The sequence below is a fragment of the Nannobrachium achirus genome (assembly GCF_963921795.1).
Source record: "Nannobrachium achirus genome assembly, chromosome: 8".
Taxonomy (NCBI): domain Eukaryota; kingdom Metazoa; phylum Chordata; class Actinopteri; order Myctophiformes; family Myctophidae; genus Nannobrachium; species Nannobrachium achirus.
Genome location: NC_137817.1, coordinates 4451761 through 4462140, shown reverse-complemented (window position 1 = coordinate 4462140; position 10380 = coordinate 4451761). Strand labels below are relative to the sequence as shown.

The 10380-nt window shown below is 45.7% G+C and overlaps 1 protein-coding gene across 1 annotated transcript in view; it reads left to right on the top strand.

The window, feature by feature from the left end:
- Positions 1–6397: 6397 nt before the first annotated feature.
- cbl (Cbl proto-oncogene, E3 ubiquitin protein ligase) overlaps positions 6398–10380 on the top strand; it is a 102466-nt gene continuing 98483 nt past the window's right edge. The window contains exon 1 of the mRNA XM_080731617.1: positions 6398–6665. Within this exon, the coding sequence (XP_080587743.1) occupies positions 6519–6665 (147 nt within the window). The 5' untranslated portion in view covers positions 6398–6518. The remainder of the gene's footprint in view (positions 6666–10380) is intronic.

Here is a 10380-nt window from a genome sequence, read left to right as displayed (position 1 = left end):
GATAGAACACAGTACTTTATAGTGAGGCAGTTCGCTCCAACCGGGACGCAAACCCCAGCCCCCCAGGCCCCCACTCAGCAGACGAGGAAGCAACCCGCAACCCCAAGAAGGCTAGCCCGCTTGGCGGAGCAAGTTATGGCCTAATCTCTTGCAGGGTCGTTACACTACCCCCTCCTCACAGAAGCGCGCCCTCGCCTGGCCCTCGCGCTTCACTGCCCACGGCCGGTCCCTCACGTCCCTCACGCGAGGGCACGCTCCACAGGTTCGCCCGTCTGACACCAATGTAACGTTTAGCAGACTGAGTGAGGCAGTTCGCTCCAACCGGGACGCGAACCCCAGCCCCCCACTCAGCAGACGAGGAACCCCAAGAAGGCTAGCCCGCTTGGCGGACCGAGTTACAGCCTCATCTCTTGCAGGGTCGTTACAATATCAACCTGTAGTACCTGTAGACAACAAGGTTTATCCTATCGTATCTTACATACCTGAGCTAACATCCCTGTGTTGTTGTCTTTCAAGCTGTAGCTTCTGTTCCAGGTCTCTCATGTGACTCCTCAGGTCAGCACTGGTTGCTTGAGCTTTCCCTGCATCACTGCAATGTATGGCTAACACACACACGCACGCACGCACGCACGCACGCGCACACACACACACACACACACACACACACACACACACACACACACACACACACACACACACACACACACACACACACACACAGTCTCTGTTTAAATTAATATAACTAGCCCTTACCCGTTCAAAGATATGAGCTCCGAAATGATGTGCAGTGTGTGGATTATGGGATGTGCACTGTGCATACAGTATATGAGGGATGGAAAGTAACTTTAACTGGTGCTTGCATGCTAATATGTAGGAGCATCAATGTAAGAAATACCCGTTCCATTTACGGCTACAGAGATACTGTGTACCGATCTGCATGATTTTGGACAACATCTGTAACAGGGCCAGAACCCCCCCCCCCCCCCCCCGCCCGCCCGCCCGCCTGCCCGCCCGCCTGCCCACCTGCACACACACACACTCCCCCCCCCCCCCGTGTGTGTGGGTTTGTGTGTGATTGTGCATGGCCTGAACAACAGCGCCCCTCCCTTAACATGTGTGGTCACAAAAGGTACTGTAGGCTAAATAGATATAGATACACCATAAAAATGCTATTATACAGCATACGATTTGTGAAAGTGACAAACGGGCTTCACAGTTATGTCAGGTGTGTTCATATGCTGATGGTGATGCGATTTCAGATCAATTGCTCCAGCCACCGAGGAGAAACGCTGTTTCATACAGACAGACACTCACTCACTCAGACAGACATTCGCAAAATTATAGTATAGATATCCGGTAGGGCATTCACCTATTTGAATATTCGAATATCAAAGTCACTATTCGACATTGTTCACTGAAGTCGAATATTCGCTTATTCTTATTTTTAAATTGTTGTCTCTTTAAAAAACATATAGTTTATAAAGCTTGGCTAGATAGGAAGTCACAAGAATGAGTTGTCAATACCCCTGGTGGATGAATTTGTTAATGCTCTTTACCAGGGCTTCTCAAACCTTGTTAGGCCGTGACCCCCAAAATAAACATATTTGAACTGGGGACCCCCACCCTGACAAGCACTTGGAATTGTAGGTATTACATTTAATGTGACTCGGATCCACAGATATATATTGTGAAAATAGCAGATCTACATGCTCACAACGCCTCGCAACGCGAGGCGTTGTGAGCATGTATGACAGCTATTTTCACAATGTTCGCCTCTTGCTTACTTCATATTTGACAGTTTGGCCAGTCCTGTCGAATATTCGACTATTCGAATACTTTGAGGTCGAATAATTCAAATACTTAAAATCACTATTCGTGAATGCCCCAATATCCGGTGCTTCTCTCTAAAAGGTTTTTACAGGGATTTTAGATTTGGTCACCCCTGGACAAATGATCTTTATTTTATTATAACGATTAGTTTTTATCTTCTTAAATAGGTTACTATATGAAATTAGAAGTACAATGTTTTCCACATATAAAGAAGAATGCTGTTGTGATATGGTATAAAACTAAGTTGCAAATGTACTGTGTCATAAAGGACAGGCACATTGTAGAAACTTATTTCAAGCATAATTTAAAGAGATACATTTATAGGACTATAGAGAGGGGGCTGCCCATAAGTCCACAATCTCATTAGTCCTACATCTCATTAGTCCTACATCTCATTAGTCAGATTAATTTAGTCAGGGTTAGGTTTGAGGGTTAGATTTAGGCATAGTTTTACTGAGGTTAGGGTTTGGGTTAGGTTTAGGCATAGTTTTACTGAGGTTAGGGTTAGGGTTTGGGTTAGGTTTAGGCATAGTTTTACTGGGGTTAGGGTTTGGGTTAGGTTTAGGCATAGTTTTACTGAGGTTAGGGTTAGGGTTTGGGTTAGGTTTAGGCATTGTTTTACTGAGGTTAGGTTTGGTTTAGGCATAGTATTTTGACCAGTTTAACATCACCAGATTCTGACTAATGGGATGTAGGAACAATGCATGGGCAACAGGCGGCCCGGGGGCCACATGAGGCCCCCACCTTCACTTAATGTGGCCCGCAGGTTAATATCAGAATACTGATATATTATTGATTTCAGCTGTTACAATTCCAAACATGCAAACATGACTTCAGTCTATCTTAGTAGCTTAATGACTAGTATAGTAGTACTAAAATGTTTGTACTTTTTTCATATCCAACGTATTTGTATTTAAGTTCATGAAGTTAACATCAGTAGGCCTATAACTATTGCATTTGAAATTAAATAGAATTGTACATTTCAGGATTTCAATTAAATAAAATCACACCCGTGTGAAGTGGAGCTGTGTGTGTGTGTGTGTGTGTGTGTGTGTGTGTGTGTGTGTGTGTGTGGATCATGTGTACCGATTTGTGTGACATTTGAAGAAAATATGTAGGAAAAGGAGCAAAAAGTGTGTTTTGGAGAAAATTCAAGATGGCGGAAAATCTATCATGGCGCAAATGGGCGTGGCCTATATGGGGAGATGCGTCATGACCCAAGGAATCCAGGGAAAAAATATTTTTAATTTTCCGACCTACGGTTCAAGAGTTACAGGCCAAAACGTAAAGTGGGGTGTTATGGCGCCACCATGCGGCCAAATGACACAATTATTTTTTATTTAATCCTTGAAATCATTATGAACCTCCTCTCCAAGTCTTGAAACTCTAGCCCCTATGGTTTGCGAGAGACAAATAATTGAATGTGAGTTTTTGCGATTCCCATTATAAGTCAATGGGGAAAATTAATTCACTAATAAATTAATATCAATTAAACTATAGAACCTTTCTCTTAGAAAAGTAATAGCCCACGATTCCCGAGTAAGCCGGTCGATTTGACATATGGCGCGAGTGTGTGGTGGCAAAACTGTGGGACTAGTGGCGTGCCGAAGTTTAGGAAGTTCAGGCTACATACACACAGACAGACAGACACACACACACACACACACACACACACACAGATCCACACAGCCACGTATAGGGAGCCTGTGCTTCACACAGCTCCAAAAATAACAAAAAATATCCTAATTCAAAATAAGTTAAAATAGCAGATCTACAAGCTCAAAACGCGTCCCAGTGCGACACATTTTGAGCTTGTAGATCTTCTATTTTTGCTTCTTTTGTCTGAGATACTAGAATGACAAAGTAGGATGTACTGTAGACTAGCAATATGCATTGTGGCCCTCTGGAGTGAAGGTGGAAATATAGTGGCCCTCTCTCTCCATCATCAAAGTTGCCCACCCCTGCTATAGAGCTATATGAATCTTACATTTTTGATAAGCAAGAGACAGGTCTTTCCTCCTGTCTTTGAAGTTCAAAGACAGATCAACAGGAAAGTCATGAAGACATGAAGAGAAACCAGTTGAACGTTTGAACTGAGCCCTGGTTTATCTTCATGTTGTTTTGTGTCACACAGTAAGGACAGTTAACTTGCTGCTCACCCAGATGATCCTTCAGAATGGCCACATCCAGAACACTGCGCTGATATTTAGTTTCCAGTTCACTTTCACCTGTACAACAGAATGATATATTTAACAAAATGTAGGTCTACTTATCAGAAATGCACACACAATATCGCTGCCTGGTAAAACATAATTACTCTTTTCTGCATCTTTCTTTATAATGGTCTTCTTTAAAGTCTTCCCCTTTTTCTTTGGAGGCATCTTTAGCAGAAGATTGCAGGTAGGCCTACTGTAATATTACACACGAAAAAAACACCACGAAAACGAGCACACAGTAAACAGTGCACACACACACATCGGCCTACAGGAGGTGGTGGTGTGTTGTTATTTGGTTGCTAAGGGCCGACTATCCCACGCTGATCGATGCTTGACTGACACCTTTAACAACCAATCACAACACAACACTGACACATTTTCTTTTCTTTTTTTGAATATTATATATATTCACAGTGACAGTCCTTGTTGTCATGGCGACCAAAAGATTCGAGCCTACCACACCAGCATCAATCCATTCCATTCCATCCATCTTGGCTTTCATTCATTAAATATCACTGCAAGGACGTTTTATGAATGCTGCTGCTGCAAAAAAAGCGTGCGCATTCATGCGCAGACGGACGGACGCACGCCTCTAGTTTTGCAGAGGGACGACCGTCATGGATAGACCTCAACCTGGTGTTGAGCCGTGTTGCCAATTTGCCACTTACGTCTACACAAACGTTCACATCTCAGAAATAACGTGTCCACCAAAGGCTCACGGATGTCCAAATATGGTACGTTCTAGCAGAATTACCTGTAGTTTCCGTATCGTTTAATAAAAGGCATTTTTAATCCGATGGGCGGCCATTTTTTCCCAGATTTTTCTCTACGCGACCCAATCGGTTGAGAGGTGTACTGCAATCTGATACACTAAAAACGTTTGAGAAAATGGCGACTAATCGGATTCAAATGCTTCTTACTAAACAATACGGAATATACGGGCTTGAGCGGACAATATCGTGATATCCGTGAGCTTCCAAAGCACTTAATTCTTGAAATCTGAACGTTAATGTGTAGATGTAAGTGGCAAATTGGCTGCATTGCTCCACACCAGGTTGAGGTCGATCCATGACGGCCGTGAGATACTACATGTTTCAGGGCAGCAGCAAGGAGCAGGCTGCTGGTGGCGTTATGGACTAGGAGGAGGTTCTATGGTAGTGGCGTCAGTTCAGAAAAAGCTAAGGTATGGCAACATGACTGGTGTTATTTTAAGAAGTACCCCTGGGTCCCCCAGGACCCAGGGGTATGGCAGCTGCTAGCTCTGGTCCATAGCGTTAGTGGAGTCGAGAACTCCACTAACGCTATGGACCAGAGCTAGGCAGCTGCATGCCATACCAAATTGACGCCCCTGTTCTGTGGGAGAGAGGGGTGTTGCGATGGGCGAGGCAAACGGAAGGGGACGTCACTTTTACACAGGAAAAAGCTAAATGAAAAAAAAGAAGGGTCGCCACCGCCGCGCGTACACGTCACGGTGGCAGAGGGGAAACAACAAGCACGCGAATGTCCAATTTCTACCCGTTCTTATTTATTATTAATGTTATTCGTCGTCCCCGCGACAGTGAACAGCAGCAGCAGCAGGGGTCCCCCGATGTCACGTTGTTGGATCCGCTGCGTGTGATCATCTAGCTGCAAGCTGCCTGCAAGACAGCAGCCAGCAGCAGCAGCAGCAGTAGGAGGACCACCAGAGGCTCGGTTCGGCTGACAGAAGAACCGCGAGAGAACCGCGGTTCAGACGCCAGACCGGACCCAGGCAGGCTGTCAACAAACACAACGTCTTCACAGATTGTGAACCAACCGAGGCGAGAGAGAAGAGCCAAGCCAGCACCTGATCTGACTGAGACCAGAAAGGGGAACAACGTTGTTGAAAGGGAAGGGGAGAGAGAGACGTGGGTTGGGGTGCTGCTGCTGCTGCTATATCATTCAGACTGAGGACTGGAGGAGGACAGTAGCAGGTCTCTCTGCAAGCAGAGACATGGTGGCATAACATTGTCCTCTGACTGAGAAGGACAAGCTAGAGACTAGAGGTGTGACAGGGTCCCTGTGCAGGGCACTATAGGCAGGCAGAGAGGGACGGACAGGGGCTGCAGGCTGCAGGGAGGCAGTGGGACCAGACCAGACGAGGCGGACATCCGTCCATTCAAAACCGGGTGACAGCAGTCACAGCCCCGCTGCTGATGGCACCACCGCTCCGCTAGAAACCCCCCCGGTGGTCCCCGGTCCCTTAGCCCTCCAGGAGGAGAGGAGGACTTTTACATCACTCCACGGACCATCCGACAGACACTCGGGGCATCAGGGCATCGGAGCAGGGCGCCGTCTAGGGGGGTGGGGGTGGGTCGCCGGGTCGGGTCGGGTCGTGGTAGGGGTGAGGGTCCCTCCTTTGTGGTGGGCCCCTTGGCCCCTAAAAAAGCAGCAGCAGGACCCCCTTGCCCAAGGGCCCTAGTCCGGTGGTCCCCCGGCACCCACCCGGACACCATGGCAGGGAATCTGAAGAAAGGTGGGGGTCTCATCGGGATGATGAAGGACGCGTTCCAGCCCCATCACCACCACCTCAGCGCGCACCACCAGCCCGGCGCCGTGGACAAGAAGACCGTGGAGAAGTGCTGGAAGCTCATGGACAAGGTGGGTCTGGGTGGATGGATGGATGGATGGATGGATATGGAGGTGCTAACACAGTGTTTCTCACATTTCAAGGTCTCCCCTTAACCCTGACAGTGGTACAAATGGAACCAAATGGACCCTCACGGGTCCATTTGGTTCCATTTGTACCACTGTCAGAGTTCCAGACCTGTATGGGTCCATTTGGACCCCCTAAAAGGAACCCACACAAAGTCCCTGGGTTCCTCTTTGAGGACCACTGTGCTAACATGATGCTAGCAGCTCCTCTCTCTATTTGCTGGACACTGGGCTCTGTGTGTGCTAGCGGCCAGTGGTGTGAAAGTAACTAAAGTATTTAAAGTACTGCACTTTACTGTCACTTTTTGAGGTATTTTGTACTATTACTGGAGTATTTCCAACTGTCAGTTACTTTTACTTCCACTCCACTTACATACATCTGGGATCCAAACATATTGTGCATTTACTTCACCAAAACATATTTGAAAACTTTTAGTTACTTGGTAGATTTTGTAATTATTATTACAAAACATACACAAAAGCAACGTCAACCCTTTACGTTTGAAAATAGCCGATCTACAAGCTCACAATGCGCCGTGATGCGAGGCATTGTGAGCTTGTAGATCTGCTATTTTCCCAAAATATTTGTTATACCCTTTGAACTTGTGAAATGGGGATATTCTGCACAATGACTACTTTTGGTACTTTTAAGTACATTTTGATGCCAACACTTGTGTACTTTTACTCAAGTGCATTTTGAATTCTGGACCCTTTCTTATAGCAGAGTATTTATTTCTATATTGCAGAATTCATACTTTTACTTGAGTAAAGAAAAGGAGTAATTTTTCCCCACCACTGGCTAACGACAAGCTAACGCTAGCTGTTGAGCTAGGTTAGCTTAACCGTTAGCATACAAAGCTGCAATCTGGCTCTGCCTGGCGTCGCTTGCCGAAAAGGACGGATCTACAAGCTGACAGCGCTTTGCGAGGCGGTGTTGTCAGCTTGTGGATCTATCTGTCCTTTTCGGGAAGCGTCGCCACGATGCCACGACGTGATGTCATAAAGCTTGACTGGATCATAATAATGTTTCATGTCATTGTTGTTTGTTGTCATTATGGTTTTGGCCAAAAGCTACTGTCGCATAGTTCCATTTAAAGGCCCAATCAGTGGCAATGCAGAAGAATGTCAACAAACTGAACCAGACATTCAGTGGAGACATGTTTTATTCCATATGTCACCTGTTATCAAAGTGGGGTACAGGGGTACTAGTACTACCAGTGGTCCTTGAGGGGGTTCCACATCAGGAATAGTTTAATTTCACTTTTATTTCATCAGAGATACTGTATATGTCAGGGGTCTTCAACAGGGGGTCCCGGGACCCATAGGGGGTCCTCAGAGCTACAACAGGGGGGTCCTCCAAATCTTTTGTGTGATAGAACACTTTTTTTCTCCTTTTTTATATTTACCACTTGAACCCTAAGGTCCATATTCTGAGAACTTTAGCCAGAACATTTTCAGCAAAGAGGTTTGGTGTAGAGGGGAAAAAAAGAGCAGCCTAGTACAGAGTGAAAGGTCAAGTTTATTTAGTATTGACGGTCCAAGTGGTTAAATATCTGAAAACACAAATTGACATGAATCCAAAATACGCTGATGATTGTGCTGTCAAACGATGAAACTATATGGAATCTATGAAAAGGTTGTGGGGGTCCCTGCTTCATCTCCCTCTCAACTAAGGGGTCCTTGGCCTGAAAACGTTGAAGACCCCTGACATATGTCATAAGTGTGTGAGACGCTTCACTCTCTAAACCAGGGGTCTTCAACGTTTTCAGGCCAAGGACCCCTCAACTGATAGGGAGATAAAGCAGGGACCCCAATTGTATAGAATTGTGCATTTAGATGGATTCATAGACTTGTTTGACAGCACTGTCATCAGTCTATGTTGGATTTGTGTTAATGTGAATGTTTCAGACATTTAACCACTTAACCTCTGCCAAACCTATTTGCCAAAAATAGCCGAGCTTGTAGATTTGCTATTTTTGGCTCAGAATAGGGATGTGAGGGTTCAAATTGTTCATTTAAAATAATGATCCTCCTATCACACAAAGATTTTGCGGGCCCCCTACTAGTGACTCTAAAATATTTTCCCCTCCTACAGTATCTGTAGACTCACTGGATGGTTGTGAAATTCTGTACTGAGTCTAATTCTAACTGAAATCTTCTATTATGGGATCCTTGCCCCCTAGTTGGAACAAAATCTTTTCAAATGGTTGTCTGTGTGGCCTTAACCTCGCCTACCAGGCTTTCTGGGGGAAAGCCTGGTGTTCGTTCACAACAGGCCGTTTGGTTTCCGCCTAACGCGCGGAAGCCACTAGAAGAAGCGGCGTCGCTTTGATTTGGTTCCCCCCTGTTTGTTTCCCCAATCCCTATTAAAATCCTCCAGTAGCCTAGTGTAGTCTTGCCAGTCGCTAACAGTTGGACTAAAAGATGCATATACCAAACTCATTTTTCAAAAGCAAAACTACACCGCATCAAGGAGCTTATTAGGTAGGCCCTAAAAGTGTGTCCTTGAGCGCAGGGGAATTATTTTGGGTTAAAACTGAATCCGGTTTGATCTTTCCGGCAAATTGTAGTCCTTTGAGTACTACAACATGACGTTTTGTGGTTTCCGCTCCAGACCGGTTACAAACCCGAAAAGTGAAGTGATCCCAGACTAGTGTGGCCTAAGAGGTGAACCGATTGATCGGTTCCGATATCAGATCGGCCGATCAAGGCCATATCGGTTTTGATCGGTGTTTCCATAATTGGATCAAAGCGAGCCGATCAAGGGATTGAAGCAAAAGGGACGTTGACGTTCGATTCACGTGCGCGTTGTGCATGCGTGCTTCTGACGAAGGAGAGCTCTGTTCTCCTCTCTTCTCTTGTGTGTGTGTGTGTGTGTGTGTGTGTGTGTATGTGTGTGTGTGTGTGTGTGTGTGTGTGTGTGTGTGTGTGCGTGCGTGCGTGCGTGCGGCTCCATGTTCACTTCTGTCTGTGAGCCACTTAATCCCCCCCCTCCTCCCACACCACACACAGACATGCACCGAAGAAAGGGGGACAGAGTGAGATGAAAGTTGTTTGTTTTAAACATATTGGATACACCATTGGAATAGTAGCCTACTTCTACCTTTGTAGGTGTTGACTTCTCAAAGTAAAATCCACGATTTGAGTGATCAGATGAATGCGTTTTCAGCTGTGTTGGGTTAACGAGGCTCCGCTCGTGTCTCTCTCTCTCTCTCTCTCTTTGGGTTAACGAGGCTCCGCTCGTGTCTCTCTCTCTCTCTCTCTCTCTCTTTGGGTTAACGAGGCTCCGCTCGTCTCTCTCTCTCTCTCTCTCTCTCTCTCTCTCTCTCTCTGCGACGTGAGAGAAGAGAGAGAGGCTGTAACGTTGATGTTAAACTTAATTCCAAAAAACATAATTCCAAAGTCATTGGAGGACAACAGTTGGAGGTAGTTGTTGTCGATCTAAGGATAACGTTTGTAGTTCCCTTATATAGTTTAAAACAGTCATTTCCACAGGTGCTAACCGTTAGCACTAGATGTAAGGAGGATGACGCGTTGCCATTTAGTTTCTGCGACAGAAACAAGCAAACAGGTCTATAAAAAGTGTTGCCATATCCTGTTTTTTCCAGCAAACAGGTCTATAAAAATAAAAAACTGGGAAGGTCAGTCAAACAGAAATGTT